Source organism: Pistacia vera, unplaced genomic scaffold (genome assembly GCF_008641045.1).
Source record: "Pistacia vera cultivar Batoury unplaced genomic scaffold, PisVer_v2 Contig524, whole genome shotgun sequence".
Taxonomy (NCBI): Eukaryota; Viridiplantae; Streptophyta; class Magnoliopsida; order Sapindales; family Anacardiaceae; genus Pistacia; species Pistacia vera.
Window position 1 is genome coordinate 194,643 of NW_022196362.1, and position 18,978 is coordinate 213,620.

General features: G+C 34.5%; 2 protein-coding genes across 2 annotated transcripts; one reads left to right on the forward strand and one right to left on the reverse strand.

Annotated features, from left to right (window-relative positions):
- Positions 1-1,476: 1,476 nt before the first annotated feature.
- Positions 1,477-2,178, reverse strand: LOC116106833. Its single transcript, XM_031393145.1, has one exon. It carries the CDS (start codon positions 2,176-2,178, stop codon positions 1,477-1,479), a length of 702 nt encoding a protein of 233 aa, XP_031249005.1.
- Positions 2,179-10,830: 8,652 nt separating this feature from the next.
- LOC116106898 (heavy metal-associated isoprenylated plant protein 7-like) lies at positions 10,831-12,771 on the forward strand. Its single transcript, XM_031393205.1, has 5 exons — positions 10,831-10,934; positions 11,037-11,307; positions 11,397-11,602; positions 11,688-11,775; positions 12,172-12,771. The coding sequence occupies exons 1-5, from the start codon at positions 10,926-10,928 to the stop codon at positions 12,591-12,593; spliced, it is 996 nt and encodes a 331-aa protein (XP_031249065.1). The 5' UTR covers positions 10,831-10,925; the 3' UTR covers positions 12,594-12,771.
- The last annotated feature ends 6,207 nt before the right edge of the window (positions 12,772-18,978 follow it).

Sequence of the window (18,978 nt, forward strand, 5' to 3'; positions counted from 1 at the left end):
TGATTGGTTTCTTTATTTCTATATTGATTCATATGTTTACTAGCATGTCTTTTTAAAGTACTAGTACCATTACCTGCATCAACTTTACAAATATTTCCATAATACTTGCATCTTGTTTTCTTCACTTGAACTTCATTTTCTGTCTCATAAAACTTTTCGAAATGCACCCAAATGTCTAATGTGTGTCTATCGTTGGTTCCAACTGCAGTTGATGAACCCGCTTCTGCTTGAGATGGAGTTGGACAAGGACGACGATTATGAGGACGACTTCTAGAACCACCGGGAGCTATAGCAACATGGGGAGGAAGGGGGAAATATTATAAGATGTATCGGATTCTGAGAATGGGAAAACGGGACTGTTTGAATCTACTGCATTTATGTTAGTAAATTCAGGGGGACTAGGATAATTTTCTTCATTATTGAAATTGATGGGATGAAAATATCTATCCATTCTAATTAAAAAAAAAACAAATATAAAAGAAATAAAGAATTAAAGAAGGAGAATTGGAATTTTGAAATATGAATTGAAAATTACAAAAACTAATAAAAATTAAAATGAGAGCAAATTGACAACAAAGAAATTGAGATATTTCAATAGAGAAAATGAGAGAATTTGGGATGTGAGGAAATATGAGAGTCTATGCCCTATTTATAGAAAAAAAATAGGAAAAGAAAATGACCAAAAAAATCCCTCCAACTACTATAAAACAGTTATATTTCAAAGATCAAATGGGTTTTTAAAAAAAAAAAAATTAATTTAATTTTAATTTTTTAATTTTTTTGTCCAACCCACTGGTTGCCAATGGCTAACTTGTTGAGTTGACCCGCAGATTGAAAACCTCCAATCCGACGGGTTGGATGGGTTTAAAAAAAATGATAATAACCCATTGGGTCACTAGGTTGGCCTATGAAAGTCTAGCCCACTCGGCAGGGTATACCCGAGCCGGGTTGAACCCATGTTGAGGTGGGCAGGGTTAGGTTTGACGTGCTGGCCCATTTGTTCCACCTCTAAATTACCACGGATCAATTATCACTGATCAATGATCAGTTTGACTTCAACTATTAGCCTCAAAATACAACTTAATCATCATCATATTGTACCTAGTCAGGTCATGAAAACTAATCTTTGTGCCGAATAAAAAAATGGTCCAGAGAATGAAAATTTGCTTAAAAGAAATTAGAATCAGCACTGCTAATTAACTGTAACCATGACCATGAGAGCACGTATGAAACTAATTTAGTTCATATATATAAGCTGCTCACAATTATCACCTAATCTACTTTAAGCCAGTATGAAACAGCCAATCTACTTGTACTTAATTCAAAATATGCCAAAATTTAATCAAAATTAATCAAATCCTACTGGCTAGCAACTGTTAATGACTTCCTGCCAGAACCCAACATAACAAGTTAACAAGAAGCTGTTTCTCTTTCGAGACAACAAAAGCTTTTCTCGGTGACCAGAAATTTTTTGACCTAGATACTCTCACTACTCCAAAGATTCCAAAGACGAGAGTTCAGTAAACCTACAACATCTGGTAAAACTTTCCTGGCCAAACCCTTGTGGCTACTCACTGGAACTTGTACTACTTGTACGGTCACCACCTTCATTTCCATGTTCCCGTTCACCGCACCCACCATATTCTCTTCTTCTTGTACACAATGTTCTTTATTATGTTCCTCCGCATATCTACTCTTAGTCTCTGGCATCGATATCTCAGTGTTTCCAAGCTCTTTCTTTGGTACAGTAAACGATATGTTGGACTCAAACCGATCCAAGAATAGCTTATCTTTCTTTTTACCTTTATTTTGTTTCTTTGGAGACTCTTTATGCACCAAATGGTCTTCAAAAGCTTCAATGACTTGGTGAATGAAGTCTCTGTTTGGAGAAGAATCCCATCTGTACCAATAGCTAGTGTAACAACCGAAACACCCACATTCAAAAGGAGGGTTCTTTTGACTGGGTTTTCTCTTGCATTTATTCTTCTCCGAAGATGGATTTTTTGGGGTGGCAATGGACCTTGTTATCATGTAAGCTATGACTTCTTGGTCTTGGGCAGGAAGAGTTGAGGCTAAGGCTAGTATGGTCAAAGGTAGGAGCTTTAACACAGTGTGAGGATCTTTATACGAAGACGGTGATGAGGATGAGTACATTACACCTTTTTTCTTGACCTTCATTTCTGGTTTATCCTAGAACTCACTCTCTCCACTTCTATCTAAGCTCTTTTCTAGAAAATATAATGAGAAAATTAAAAAGAAAAAAAAAAAGAACTTTACTTGGAGGAATTAAAAGAGATTTATTTTATTGTCTCGAGTGTCGAGCGAAGCAAGACGGTGCCCAATAATGACATTGCTGCAGGCATCGATGGAGTTTAGATGGGGAGAGAGAGAAAGTGAGAAGTTTAAGGCTTTTTGAAGTTAAAAAAAAGAAAGCCGATTTCTAAGGGGTGGTACCACGCCGACTGGCTATTCCAGGTCTGTGTGTAAATTGCGGTGCTTGCTTTTCGGCAAGTATCTATCTAGCTATATGCAATACAAAAAACTGTTGAAAGATACCTAGCACTTGCAGAAGGTCGTCTTTGCTCTTTATATTTGTAATTCTAGGGTTTTGGTTTTGGTTTAGGGCTTGGGATGACGTACCCTCAATCCCTTTCAATTATTACAAAACGGAGACAAAAACTTAGTTACGGTTGTCTTGATTGGAAACATGAAGTAATACCTTCAATATATACCACAGATTCCGATTCTTTCAAGATAAACACACTTGTTTCTTTACCATACGACAAATGTTAGACTTAATCATTTCAATAAATACTTTATCGCGGTTTTAGAAAATCTAGATATCAAATATCAGTTTTTGTTTTTTTATTTTTTTCTAATATTAATTTATTGGATGGATGAGAGTGGAAGTTCCCGAATAAAGATGAAAAGATCCTCTATCGATAATAATTTTAGTAGACGACGAGTTTTGCAATAAGGATGAACCAATTTCATTTACTTACTTCAACTTCTCCATGTAATAATACCTTCAAATTATAGCAAAAAAAAAAAAAAAAAAATTCAAATCACCAGTTCCACTTGCTACCAGCCAACGATATAAGGGCACCTGACCCCGAAGCTTTGATTATCCTAATATCAAAGGTCGATCACTGAACAAATTATTGGAGATTAAAAAAGAAAGTAGTATATTTTAGAGAACGAACAAACCACTTCCGACTGTATAATCAACTTCAGACAAGAATAAAAATGTTATTGAATAAAATACAGAAAAAGGTGAAGATAGAACGCACCTCGAAATGAGCTCCACATGGCTAGCCTGCCACACTCAAAACAAAACTGTTCCCCGGATGAAACGATGCCCAAAGGCCAAGCCTCAACATTATTCGGATAGATTTTCATCGCTGAATGCTAACCCCCATCTGTTGATCATTTATGTTAGCCTGGGTGAGAGTTTAGACATCCAACAAAACCTTTTTCAAAAATTATTCTCAAGCTCATATCATTAATGCACAATCTTAATTACAAATTCATAAATCCCCAGGTCTTAGTGGCTTGCTTTTTGTATGTTCCTGAATTTGATTTTGGACAAGCTTCTTGGGTATAAGCCCACAAAACTAACTGTATCGAGATGTTATTCTTTATCGCAAATATTTAAAAAAAATAATTCTATGATTAATAAATGGATTATTCTTCAAGTACATGCTTAAAAAACATAAATAGCTAATTAATTTATTTAAATGGAGTTTTATTTTATTAAATAAACTAATCCAGTAATAACATTAATAATATTCATATCATATAATTGAAAAATAAAATAAAATGTATTCTTTAAACGAATCCGTAATATTACATTTTCATATATTTCTTTTAAATATTAAATAACTTTTCCTTTTTTACCAAAATCTTAAAATTTTATATTTTATTTGGGCCGCTGGGTCCAAGAATTTGGCTCCATGCAAGATGAGTGAGTGCCGTTGGGCCTGCTGGTCGGCCGGCACTGCTAGTTCAGGGCAATAATTACATAAGTCGGTAATTATAAATTACCCTGGGGTCTGGCCCGTATGGTTATGAAAAATCAACTTCCCCGTGTTTGTTTAACTTTTCGTACTTCATTATGATCTATTATTTTATCCTAAACAGTAAAAAACATGTTTGTTTTAATATTTTTTATCCAATTCAAAATCCAATATTATTATATTCAATTTAAAATATTTAATAATTACTTTTCACAATAAAAATTTATAAATTAACAAAAATAGTCTCACCCTCCCAAGCATTGTCGACACCAAAACGATACACGATCATCCAGATCTAGTCGTTTCCAACCAAATCTACAGCCAGATTTTAGTCGTTAATGACAGCCAGATTATGGTTGTAGATCTGACCGATTTTGACTAGATACATAGTGATCTGATCGAAAAGGCAAATTCGGCATACGATCAGTCAAATCCAACATATCATACACCATTCCTAACAACTAACAGCCGTTGTCCGGCTACGGTGTTTAGCTGTGGACAGTTAGCCGGTTGTAAACTTTTTATGTGGAGGATGTTTAAACAAATTAACAAATATAAGGGTTAAAAAATAATCTAATATTTTCAAAAAAATGTTTTCCAATAATGTACCAAACACACTTTAATCTAAATATTTCAGCTACTTATCCTATCCTATCCTATTTAGAGTATAAAATTTTAGAAATCCTATTCAAAAATGTGCCAAACACGTTTAATTGTCTTCCCTTTTCAAATACCTATAAACACCACGATATTGACGAGCGCTACTTGGAAAACACTCTAAAGGCAAATCGAGTCATTTTATTTTTAGTGAATACTGAATAGCTGAAGACTTGAAAAAAAAAAAAAAAAAAAAAAAAAAAAAAAACCTCTGGTAACCGGATTTCAATTTTTAAAGTTTAATCGGGGCAAGGAACTTGAAACACTTTAAAATGTTTCGTCAGTTATGTTATGGCCCAAACTGTGTTATAGTCAAAGGGACATAAATAATAAAATGATTCTCTTGCTTTTAGACCTAATAATCCAAATAACTATACTTAATGTGAACAAACCTAAAGGCACCAAATGATCAAAGTCGTGGTCATTAAAGAGTGGTGTACAAGTAAATATGTGACGTCTGTAAAATCTTTCTCGTGATCAATTGGTAGAACACTTGGTAATGGGCTCCATTTCCACAAGCTATCATCACATGCATGTCCTCTAAAATTATCTTTCCATTATATGCTGGGCTTTTCTTGGACATGATTGACAATTGAGAATCTTTATATCATAATTATTGGGAGGGCTTTGCTTCCACTGGTATATCAATTCCTCATCACCAACCCAATTAACCTCCTTGGATGCATCCACTGAATTCTCAAACGATCATCAATACTATGAACCAATTTCTTCCTTGCCAATTGACCTGTATATATTATAACCTAAATTTGAAACCTAATACAAAACTAACTTCTTAAATATAATACATCAGCTATAATTTTTTTAGTTGTTTTAGTTACTCCAGATAGTTCTGGTAATCTACTTTAAAAAGACAGATGATTAGTAAAGTCATGAATAGGATGTTCATGTTATTGATTTCCTTTCAGCGGCTCAAATCATTCCATCAACTTCAATTCAACTGTTGCAAAGGCATGTTTATTAGATTTGACTAATCAGAATCTTCCATAAGTATAAACATAACTAGATTAGCACCAAATGTAAAGACTAATAAATCCTCTTCAAAATCAAAACTATTTGTCCAGGTTGTGTTAGAATTTTAATTAATTAAAATTTATTGCCTAAAATTACTATTTGGTCCTTCACTTTTATACTCCCTCCGTTCTTTTTTTAATAATCAGGGTAATAATTTATTTCAAAATAAGTGAAGTTCTCTTCTTTCAATGACCCACATTTTCATTCTTCACCCTTCCCCTCATCTCCTCTCTCCAACTTTTTCTCTACCCTGCCCCACACTCTTCTCTCTCTTTTTGTCTATCTCTTTCCCTCATCTCCTCTGTCTCACAATTTATCTCTCTTTATTTTAATATTTCACGGACGTGTTGCAAAGGGAAAAACAAAATTTTCCCACCTGCCTGCAATATGAGGAAAAAGTCAATTCTCTGCAAATTCATTAAAAACTCTGTAAAAACTTAAAACGACACTTATATAGAAACGGAGGGAGTATATATTAATTTTATATAAAATTCAACTATTGAGTAGTTTCTTAACAGTTAATCCAGCAGTTGTCTTTGATAGAAAGACTTCTGCGCATTTTAAAAGAAGAACAGTTACAAGTCTCCAATACACGCAATTAATTATGATATCCCAAAACCATCGTTTTAAGAATTGCAGTGTATTAGAAGAGTTTGTAACCTTTGAAGAATACAACAACAATAAATTACTATGGCTGGAGGTTAGTGATTAAATTATTTCGTTTCTGCAAATCTCCATAAATATATAAACATGTTTATGAATATATACATGTTGATTTTGAGTGCAATTGTTGGAGATAACTACTCAGCAGTTGAATTTTATATAAAATAATATATATAAAAGTGAAGGACTAAATAGTAATTTTAGGCAATGAATTTTAATTAATTAAAATTATAACATTTTCTCACTTGATCCAAACTTTTATTACACAATCCATAATATAGTAGTTTTATATTTTTTATGTTAATTAAATGAATAAAATGGCATGAATCATAATCGTAAGTGCCTTTTAAATAAGTATTACCTTCTATGAATTATTATGAAATTTATTCTCTTTCTAAATAACGCTTAAATGTGGAATATTATTTTATGAACAAATGTTTGTTCCATATCCGCTAGAATGTTTGATGTTGATGCGAAAAGGCTAAGGATAATTATAAACCATGTCACATGGATGTTGAGGAGTTTTTGCCACGTTTCAACTGACTTAACGGAAGCTTTTGACATTTCAGCACCATGTTGCATCTAAACAAACCATTAAGAAGATTAACTTGTTTCCCTTTTAGAATAATCCTGACCTCTAGAAATTTCGAATGGGAAACAGTGTGTATTGAGTTGAGTTGAGTTAAGTAGGATTGGAAAAACTCACATGGAGAAGGCAATCTGGTAATGTCGTGGTTGATGGGCCTAAACAATGTGGGCCTTTTGTGAGAGAGACACGCTATCCTCCTTCTGCCCTGGATGTATGTCGTTCAAGTAATATATTTTGTACGAGTATTGAAGGACAAAACATTTAAAAAGATTTCTTATTTTTCAAAGTATTGGACAAGATATAAATATGTACATGCGTTGCATCAATGTGATATTCATATTTAAGGGTGTGAATAAATAATGGCTTTTGAGAAAAAACAAACAGTAATTTTATATAATGTGCGATTGTCACTATCTTCGTTCTTCAAAAAGAAAATGTCCCTTCGTGTTAGTCTTCAAATCATAAAAAGGTGGATAAACATAAGAAATAGGAAATAGGTTTCATATAAAACAAAAAATTCAGTGTAAGTAAGAGGAATTAAAATCCATTTCACATTACAATATCTACTTGGAAAAGAGCAAGTGGCCGTGACAGTTCCTAAGCCTAAAAGCTGAGGGCCAGCACCTGCTCTGCTAGGTCATCTGTAGGAAATCATCCCTGGGAGAAGTCTTGGCCAAGGATCCATTAACTTGTAATTCTATATCTACAACCAAATTAGAAAACAAAATGATATCTCATATCTAAATGTTGCCTATATATTGCCTGAATTCCTTCACTATTCCAATAACATGTTCTCTGATGGAATACAGTGTAAGATGGATTTTGGAAGATTACCACTGATACTGTATGGCAAGACACTGATTCATTACGAAAGCGACTCAACCTAGCTACGTAACTCAATACTATACATGTTCTTTTGTTTATTGATCGATCTTGCAGGTAAATTGACAAGATTCTTGCTCGTTTTACAGCCCCACTGCAACACGTTTCTTTGAGTACTGGTTTATCAAAACTGACATATATCACCATCTTTTGTTGGGTTGTTTCGACTTTATGTTACAAGTTAATTAATTGTCCAATCCATTAATCGAAAACAACATCAAAATGATTTCCATAATATTTAGATGATGAAGCTAAGAATCTTAGAAAGTTCATCATCCGAATCTCCCTTCTCTTTAAAACAACTCTTTGACCAAAAATCTTCATTACATAAAAATGTCACTCATACCGATTACTGAACAAGAATCACAATCACCATAGAAGTTACTTCTCCAGTTGATGTGAGGGTAAACTATAATCCTTCCTGAGTTTGATTCAATTATTGTGCAAGGATGAATTGAATTAAATCAAATCAAAGTCATGTCAACTTGTTATCCATGCAAGCACATCCTTATAAGTTTTCTTATGAATCGGAACCAACAATGTCTCATCCATATAATTCTGCCTATTTAGTTGTCCCACTTATCTATTTCACGGATTTGGAGTAAACATAATGGCCGACCCTTTGAAATTTTTTATACATATTTCGTCAGTCATTATGTATTATAATCTAGATATACTTTATTGACAAATCTAATCAAACTGTTTCAGATGATTCTATTTAAATCCTGAACTCTCGGTTTGACTCTCGGAAAAAATACAATGAAAAGAAAACGCTAGACGATTACATTCATTTTGAGGCTACGTAAAATGTATTTCACTAATTTCTTACATAATATTGTCAATTCGAGAGCCACGTGGAGCCGCTAGTTTTGAAAAATCTGACTACATATTAAAAGGTTTTGTCATTTATTAGACATTAGAGAAAACTCCGAAGTCCGATCGTATTTCTTGTATGTTTCTAAATCTTCAATTCTTTGCTTGACCATTGAAATTACCAAGGAAAGTTAAACTAGAATGGGAGAAGATTGGGCTTCGTGGAACCCATCCCTAACAAGGTGGATTCAGTAGTTTCAAAGAAGAAAGATGATGTACTTACCGCTATGGAGGGTTAATTTTATTAATTAATTGTGTACTAATATACCACCACTAATTTTCCATCTCAAAAGAAGAGTCCTACTTCATACTTGAGCTTTCCAAATTCCAAGTCCACATAAATTATGTTTTTATAATTCCAAATTTTTAAACGGAACGTCACCTCATTTATCATATCTATATAACCTTCTACTTCAAAATTTGGATCATAAACTCACTAAAAGAATTAGTTTGTGCGTACCTTAATTAATCATTTAAGATTCTTAAATTGACGGCCAGATAAACTTTTTAGTGATCACCGTACTAGAGTTTGTGAGGACTAAAACTCATGAATTCATAAAACATTTTTTTTATTATTTTACCATTAGATCATCTAGTGGTTGTTGATTAACCCGTATTTTATAATCCCAGTCGAGCATATTAATCCATTTGTTATTAAACAAATAATACATATTATAAATTTTTATATATATGGGTGGTTAAATCATGCTTAAAATGCCAAGGATGGGTTCAAGTTTGAATTGTGTGACAATAACACTAATTCTATAAAATAATGTTGAACAACAAACACAAAGTTCTTAGCCAATAACTGAAATCCTTAATTTTTGTCCTCTAATCATGATACTCTACACCTTAATTTATGGTTGGTTTTTTACCAAACTTTTGCTTTTCATATAAATAAATAAATTTGTCATGCTAATCTTATGTTAATTTATTATAATGGACCCAGAAAGGTTTACGGCAAAATTAAATAACTAATATAAATTGTGCAATTGTACTGAGGAGACAACGCATCTTATTCGCCATTGCTAAACAATCAGTGATGTATAATATTTGTGTTTCTCTTCCATAAAAAAACGCATACACATTGAGACAACATTCTAATGAAATCAGATTTTGATGGCCTATTATTGACTAGAAGCACATGATAATCAAAGAACTTTGTTGGGTTGGGTTGGTACTAATAATACACAATTATTAACATATAAGATTTAAACATCAATTATGTTAGAGATTGTTGAGAATTATTTTAAATTCAAATACTCACAGAGATTGTTGAATAAACGTTATAGTAAACCTCAAAGGTTTAATCTGATAATCAAGAAAATTTGTTCACTTTATCTATTTTTTAGATTCAAATTACTTTAAAATTATTTATTATATTTATGATTAATTTATTAAACTTGTAAAATATTTAATAAGAGAGTAATTAATGCGACAAGTTGACTTGGACACCACAAGCCACCTCACTTACCAAAAAAAACAAAAACGTTACACAGCAAATCTGGCAGGTTAAATGCAATGCATTTATTAAAAGACAGTGAAGATACATTTTGCATTGAAGATTTTCCTAAACTTGGCAGTAACATAAATATGGTTAGTAATGATGAGCAGCAAATTTTAAGCAATCATATAGACAACTCTAACAGAACTATTACATTTCAACCACCGTAGTGGTACTCAAACGGCTCCGTCGCTATTACCGTCGACGATAGGCTCACATGGTGGGTCCATACCTACTGGGCTATTACCGGGGGATACAAAATGAAAATTTTATTTTATTTCTCAATGAATCTTCATATTAAGAAGTGCTAATTTTTTATTAACGCATCTACACTGTTACTGGTACGCAAAAACAGTAAAAATGAGAATAGGTAGAATTACATAATGCCCCCAAAACAAGCGGCTATTAGAAAAGAGCATGTAAGCTCCTGGCACCATTTGTCTCCAACACATCCTTCGTTGAATCCACGTCCCCCTTATAAAAAGCCACGTCATGTTTAGCATGTTATTGATGAAGATAAAAATCGACGAGTTAGCTTCTCGGCTTCAGATCTGATGGTCCAGAGCCCACTGAGGTAGAAACTCCAAGTTACAAAGAGAGAGAGAGAGAGAGAGAGAGAGAGAAAACACCAGACTCAAAGCAGCGAGCGCTTCAAACCAGAGCTTATTTCCTCAACAGAGTCCCTGTACTTTGAACTCATACTAAACTAATGGGGGAGGTCTTGGAAGTCTCATAATCTTAAGTTTCCATTTATTTTATAACCATTTCTTTATTGTTTGTCTTAATCTCTTGTTTGGTATTTGTGTTTTGCTTTCTTTAGGAAGAGAAGAAACCACCGGCAGAGGAGAAAAAAATGGAGGAGAAGAAACCTGAAGAAGAGAAGAAAGCTGTAGAAGAAAAGAAGGAAAAGAAAGAAGAAGAGAAAGCTCCAGCTGACGAAAAGAAAGAAGAGAAGCAACCAGCAGCTGAAGAATCAAAGGAGGGTAAAGAAGAACAAGCTCCTCCTCCACCACAAGAAATCGTCTTGAAAGTTTACATGCATTGTGAGGGTTGTGCTCGCAAAATTCGCCGCTGTCTTAAAGGCTTTGACGGTGAATAAATAAATAATAACTTGACATCGTTTCTGTTATGTTCTGTCTTTTTTGAGTGAGTGATTGAATATACGTATTTGTGTTTACAGGAGTCGAAGATATAATGACTGATTGCAAGAGCCATAAGGTGGTTGTGAAAGGAGAAAAGGCTGATCCACTCAAGGTTTTGGAGAGAGTTCAAAGGAAGAGTCACAGGCAGGTGGAGCTTCTGTCTCCGATCCCCAAACCACCAGCAGAGGAGGAGAAGAAGCCTGAAGAGAAAGAGAAGCCAGAGCCTGAAGAGAAGAAAGAAGAGGTTTTTATTCATATTTAAATATGTCAATACCTTCATTTCATTCATCATTAGTGGGATTTAAGAGTTATTTCTTTTGTTTCTGTAGCCGCAAGTGATCACGGTGGTGTTAAAAGTTCACATGCATTGCGAGGCTTGTGCTCAGGAGATCAAAAAACGCATACTGAGAATGAAAGGTAGATTCATTGATTTTATTTTTATTTTTTGTTAGATTGAAGAGTCATGCTTTTTGGTGGTCTTTATTTTTTTCTGTTCATGCGATTCTGATATTCATGTTTTTTAGCCACCTGTTACTTAAGTTGTAATTTGTGACCAAAAAAATGTTTTACCTTTCGAATCTCTTAAAAAATAAAAGAAAGGAAAGAGTTTATCCTCACATCAATCTTTCAAAATCAAAAACTTTATTAAATTATTCAATGATAACTGGTCCAGTTAAAGTCAATATACTTCTTTTAACTCAACTTCATTAGTTAAAAATCAAATCCCACCAACCCCAAATCAGAATTATTTCCAATGAAACCTATCCTATCCTATATATAAAATTTGATTTTAAACAAGATTGGAACTTCCAGGGGTGGAAGCAGCGGAACCAGATCTAAAGGCCTCAGAGGTTTCGGTGAAGGGTGTTTTTGATCCTCCAAAGCTGGTTGAGTACGTGTACAAGAGAACTGGGAAGCATGCGGTGATTGTGAAACAAGAGCCAGAGAAGAAAGAAGAGAAAGCCCCGGAAGCTAAAGAAGAGAAGAAAGAAGAAGGTGGCGGTGGTGATGGTGATGGTGAGAAAGAAAAGAAAAGTGGTGAAGAAGAAAACAAAGAGAAAAAAGAAGGTGACAGTGAAGAAGGTAAAGCAGGAGAGGTAACTGAAGAGACAAAAGTGGTGGAGCTCAAGAAAAATGAATATTACTATTACCCACCAAGGTATGCCATGGAATTGTATGCATACCCTCCTCAGATCTTCAGTGATGAGAACCCCAATGCTTGTTCTGTCATGTAAAAGTTTGGGGAAGTCAAGGGCAAAATTGAGAGAAGAAAAAATTGAGGTGATCCATCTATATCTATCTCCATGTGCCCTTTTGTACTGTGTAGTTTTTTCTGCTATAAAGTACAATCTGCAGATAAACTGTAGATTTGTGTGGGACTCATACTTCTTTATTTGAAGCTGTCAAGCATAATTTACTCTTTATATAATTTAAACTTTAAACTCTGTATAATTTAAACTCTTTCTTATAAAGAATATAAGTATTTAATTATTCTTTAAATATAAATTAAAAAATAATTTAATATCTTTTATTTTTTAAATATAAATTAAAGAATAAATTTAACTTTTATATAATTTAAACTCTTTCTTATAAAAAATATAAGAGTTTAATTATTCTTAAAATATAAATTAAAAAATAATTTAATATTTTTTATTTTTTAAATATAAATTAAAGAATGAATTTGACTTTTCATATTTAAAGAGTTAAATTTTACTCTTTATCTTAATTTTAAATAATAAAGAGTAAACAACATGTTCCCACCCAAGGTTTGACGAAATCCCAAGTTAGTACCACTGGTTTCATTTATTCCAGATTCCCACCCTTAAAGTGACGGAAAAACGTTTGATGTAACGGTAAAGGGGTAAATTGGTTATTTTACATGGACGGCGCACGTTAGCAGACCACCGCCTCTAACACTCCTCCGGCGCACGTTAGCAACCGTCGTTCCCGACGTTTTTCGCTCTTTTCCGGCGATTCTTCCACCCAAAATCACCCTAGTCACCACCATTTGAACCCCCATCCTCCCCTCTACAAAACCATACCATTCACAACCCCTCATCACTCGCCGATCTCCGACCACGGCAACGAAAAACGACCGATGAACACGAACTCTCGGCCGGCGAATGACGACGAAACGGTTGTTGGAGACATAGGGGTTTTATAGATTTGGGGACGGTGTTGCATTGGTGGTGTCCAATTGGATTTTCACAGCCGGAATCGACCGGAATCCGATGAAGAACACCGAAACCCTAAGCCTAACGGTGCCGGCGATTGGAGGGGCAAATGAGTCGGGAACCAGAGGGGTTTTGGACGACGGACTACGGGGAAGGTGATGGAGGTGACCAGGGGGTTCGACGTCATCGGAAACGGTGAGAGTGTATAGTGACCGAGGGTGTTTTTGATATAATTAAAAATAAAATGGTAAGTTTTGTAATTCTACTTTTAGGGGTTAAAATATAATTTAATTAATTTAGGGTTAAGGGTATTATGGTAATTGGTACCCTAAACCCTAAAAATTCATAACACTGTTACTTTAAGGGTGGGAATCTGGAATAAATGAAACCAGTGGTACTAACTTGGATTTCGTCAAACCTTGGGTGGGAATATGTCGTTTATCAATAATAATTATAAATTTTTATGTATTTTATTTATGATTTATCTTTCTTATTAAGTTTTTTTTTAAAAAAATATATACTCTCTTTTAAAATTTTATTTTTTATATTTAAAAATTAACAAAGTTTCTCTTATTAAAAAAAAAAAAAAGTCTTATTTACAAGAAAGCTGCTTATGTATGATGTATAAAATAACAATCATATAAGGTCTGCTACCATTTTATGTTATTCTGTCTTTCATTCTAGGATGCTTTGATTATTATAATCAATCATTTTTTCAAATATTCTCTGTTTTTGTAGGTGGAAGGTCAATAGGTCATCAATCTCAATTCTCACTGTTTGAATAATTAGTGGGTCAGACTTAGTTTTATGAAATGAACTTGAAGAGATATTGACTGAAAGTTTCCATAGAGCAATTAAATTGGTTGTGCGATAGTCAAGAAAAGAAAATTACAGGGTCGTTTTTTAGTTGATTCAGTTTAGTGGATGAGTGGGACACACATCTATTGGCAGAATTAGTAGTGGTAATAACAATTTTGACTTAAATTTTCTTTTATAACACTTTTGATGTTAATGGGGTATTGGTCGGTTTACCTTGACATGGAAGAGTGAAAAACAAGGTTAATGTTAGTTGGATAATATGAAGTAATACCAGCCATTGATACACCTATTAAATTAAACTACCTCTAGGTAATATGATAGATCTAGGTAGTATGACCATTCGTTTGAGATATATATTATTTAAGAAGTTTTGAGTTTGAATCTTATGATTATTAATAAGAGATAATCATAGGAGGTTTACTTGACCCTTATCTTCAGGTTTTGAGAAATTAATTAAGATACACTTAAACTAACATAAACAATCCAAGATATCAAAAATAAAAAATAAAAAAAATACACCTATTAGTGGATAAATTAATTATTTAGTTGCTATTTTTATGCAAAAATTATATACGGGAAAAGTTGAGAGAGATCTTGTGGGGAGGTGAAACAAACGACTAAACTAGTCTAAAATTTTCTCCAACTCGCACTCTTCAACTTTACCTTGGAAATTTCAACCTTTGGAAAGCCATGGTGTTCTAAAATTCCTAATTACTGGAAAAGAGTTTTCCCACGAGTGTTTCTCGGGAAAATTTTTGTGTCAGTCATCGAACTGCTTCTGTTAACTAATCCTATGCGAGAGGAGAAATCATAGAAAAAATGCAACCAAACGCAAATTCATTGTATGGATTCTGGGAAATGAGTTTGATTTTGGGAATACAAAAAACTTTTCCATATTCAGGATTATGCTTATAATTAAGGTAGAAAAGTAGACATGTTTCTTGGGGTCAATAGCATAAATCTCTGTATCCTTCAATTACATCACATGACTTGGTAAAGGTTTTACAATTTTTATTTTTATTTTTTGAATTTCTTAAAATCCTTGAAAGTTCTGGCTCCCTGCAAAAAAGGAAACAAGTTATTATGCTCCAACTAACCTGACAATATATTTTAACACAGAGATAGGAGAATCTTTAAAAACACTCCGTTATTATTTCTTTCCAAATTGGTGTTGCTATAATCTAATTTTAAGTAATTTGGGTTATCAATTTTCTCTTTTCTTTCTCTTTATTCAAGATGGCAGGGTGCAGTATGATATGATTGAATGCTCTTTCATTCGTACAGAAAATTAACCGCAGACCCAGAGTGGCACCGCCAGGAGAAAAAGTAGTGGTAAATAATCAACAAGGTTTTAATTAGGAACTCTTGAAGGAAGTTCTCTTTCTTCTGCAATCAGACATGACTCATATCATATGAGAAATGGCGGTCAGACACACACAGAGACATATATAATTATCTAATACAACGATTCATAAGCCGTCATGATTTATGTGGAAGATTTATTTTAAAAAATAAAAATAGAATTATAATAAGTTGTGTGTATGTCAGAAGCTAATAAGAGAGAGGCAAGAGTAGCAATTAACTTGCCAAGAGAATGCCGAGAAGAAGAGATGGGAATTACAATTGTAATCCCTATGTATTTCATTGCGTTTGTATAATTATACATAGTCCTATTCATATAATGTTTTAGAGTATAAACTAGATAATACAATATTACACCTTAATGGTAAAATTACATGTAATCAGCTTATTAATAGAGAATGATTTAAAATATCAAACCTTAATCCCAGCTTGTCATTTTGTACATTCGTAATATTTGCTTTACAAATTACATCACTCCCCCTTGAGTGGTGGTTTGTAGATGCCAAAAACATCGAGCTTGCCAACCAAATACAAATGTTGTCAACTACATAATGGTTTTGTAAAGATATCCATTGGTTGTTCTGAGGTGCCAATATGCATGGTCTTGATTACCCCTTCCTAAATTTTATCTCTGACGAAGTGACAGTCAATTACAATATGTGCTTTGTCATTTCATGAAAAACGGGATTTGCTGCAATGTTGTTTGCGGCCTTATTGTCACAGTACAAGACGACTGGTTTTTCCACTTCAGCTCCTAAATTCTTTAATAACCCGAGAATCCAGATGATTTCACACGTGACTTTTGCCATAGTTCTATATTTTGCTTCTGCGGAGGAAATGGATACTGTTGTTTATTTTTTCGTTTTCTAGGAGATCAGAGATCCACCAAGGTTTATACAAAAACCAGTAAGAGATTTTCTCGTCATTGGACATGTAACCCAATCGGAGTCACAATATGCTGCCATATTCAGATTTCCATTATGAGGTAAAAGAAGTCTTAAGTCAGGGCACCCTTTAAATATTTAAGTACCTTTATTGCAGCATCCATATGAGATTGCTTTGGTCCATGCATGAATTGACTAAGGATGTGGACAGCATAGCTGATGTATGGATGCGTCATGGTGAGATAGATTAATCATCCCACAAGTCTTTAATAAATTGAGGAATCTTTTAGCAGTGGATCATTGTTTGAGGCTAAAGTTGCATTGTCATATTGCTTTGTGGTAAGCTTGGTATTCTGCTTAACGGGTATGATACTTGCTTTGCATGCAAATAATCCTGAGTCCGATACAATCTCAAGTATGTATTTTTGTTGACTAAGGGATATCCCTGCCGCTGATTTTGCAATCTCAATTCCCAAGAAATACTTTGGCTCCCCCAAATCTTTTATGCGGAAATGTCTATGTAAACGCTCTTTTAGAGCCTTGATTGCCACATCATCATTTCCTGTGATTAGGATGTCATCCACATAGATAATAAGGGCGATAAATGAGTTACCTCTTTTCCAAGAGAATAGTGCATAGTCATGTTTGGATGAACCCTATGCCAATAAAAGCTTTTGTGAATTTTGTGTTCCATTGTTGAGATGCTTGTTTCAGACCATAGAGGTACTTTCGCAGACGACATATAATATTCTCCCCCTGTCGGCGAAGTCCTGAAGGTAGATCTATATAAATTTCTTCATGTAAATCACCATGAAGAAAGACATTGTGGACATACATTTAGCGAAGAGACCAATCTCGAATAGCAGTAATGGAAAGGAAGGCCTGAACGGTGACATGTTTGGCAACGGGAGAAAAAGTGTCTTGATAGTCAAAGCCTTCCTGTTGAGTGAAGCCCTTGGCCACAAGGTCAGCTTTGCATCGTTTAATGGAACAATCTGTTCAATGTTTGATCTTGTAAACCTATTTATAGCCAATAGGCTTTCTGTGTGAAGGACGAGGAACAAGATCCCATGTATGGTTCTGAGCCAAGGTTATAAGTTCATCAGCCATGGCCTGCTGCCAGTGTTCACATTGGATAGCGTTAGTGTAACAAGAGGGCTCATGACTGTCAGAGATCTGACTAACACAAATCTTGTGGGTAGGAGAAAGCCGGTCATAACTGACACAATTGGAAGTTGGATAAGGAGTACCTAAAGTGGCTTGTATGGTAAGACATACATAATCAATAGCCCAAATGGGAGGTTAAGTGGAGCGTGTAGACCGCCGTTGGGCAGGTTCAGGTGCCACAATATGAGATGTAGGTGAGGAGTCGTCGATATATGGAGGAGACTTAGAAGTGAGTGGAGCATCCAGGAGAGAATCTAATGTACTGTCTGAAGGGTCTGAAGGCAACTGAGTGTCAATGACAAGTTCCATGGTGAAGAGAGGGCATGTTGGTACTGGAAAGGGATCATCCTCCCAAAAAGGTATTGGAGAGGCAAAACGATTGTCTTGAGTAGTGGCCGTCTCAGAAAATGGGAAAATGTCCTCATGAAATGTGACATCTCTAGAAACTAGAAACCTGTGCTCAACTGGATCATATAAACGATATCCTGTTTGATGCATTGGATACCCCATAAATATGCACCGAATAGGTCGAGGCCCAAACTTGTCATGGGAATCAAGGACAGTTGAATAGCACAAACAACCAAAGACCCGAAGATGACCAATGTCTGGTGCTTTTAAAAGAGCAGCTCATATAGGGTTTTACGTTTTAGAACCTAGGATGGCATCCGATTGATTAGGTATGTAGCCATGACCACATATTCTCCCCAGAATGAGACATGTATGTTGGCTTGGTGTTTGAGAGCACGAGCGACTTCTAATAGATGCCTATGTTTTAGCTCAACGACACCATTCTGTTGAGGGTTGTAGACACAAGAACTTTCATGAAGGATACCTAAGGATAGAAATAGTAACGAGCAATGGGAATTGAAGAAATCTCGTGCATTATTAGTTCTAATGTGTTGGACAGACAGGTTGAATTGGGCTGTGACCATGGATAGAAAGTTTCGAATGTGTGTGAGTATTTGTGTTTTGGAGGTCATGAGGTAAACCCAGGTTCCCCGCGAAAAGTCATCAACTATTGGTGGAAAAAATCTAGAACCGTGATGGTTGGGTGTATGATATGGTCCCTATATATCGATATGAATGAGAGTAAACGGGTGCGTAGTGTGTGTGGTACTAATCGGAAAGGTTTTGCGAGACTGTTTAGCAATAGGACAAATTGGACACTTAGGGTGTGGTATTGATGCACTATGACTCAATCTTTGATGCAGAAT

What these genes read in the sequence shown, in the direction of transcription:
- LOC116106833 (XM_031393145.1), bottom strand. Translation starts at nt 2,178, where the DNA reads ATGAAGGTCAAGAAAAAAGGTGTAATGTACTCATCCTCATCACCGTCT.
- LOC116106898 (XM_031393205.1), top strand. An exon ending in CTGTCTTAAAGGCTTTGACG is followed by an intron (nt 11,308 to 11,396) that starts GTGAATAAATAA and finishes TTGTGTTTACAG; the next exon opens with GAGTCGAAGATATAATGACT. An exon ending in CTGAAGAGAAGAAAGAAGAG is followed by an intron (nt 11,603 to 11,687) that starts GTTTTTATTCAT and finishes TTGTTTCTGTAG; the next exon opens with CCGCAAGTGATCACGGTGGT.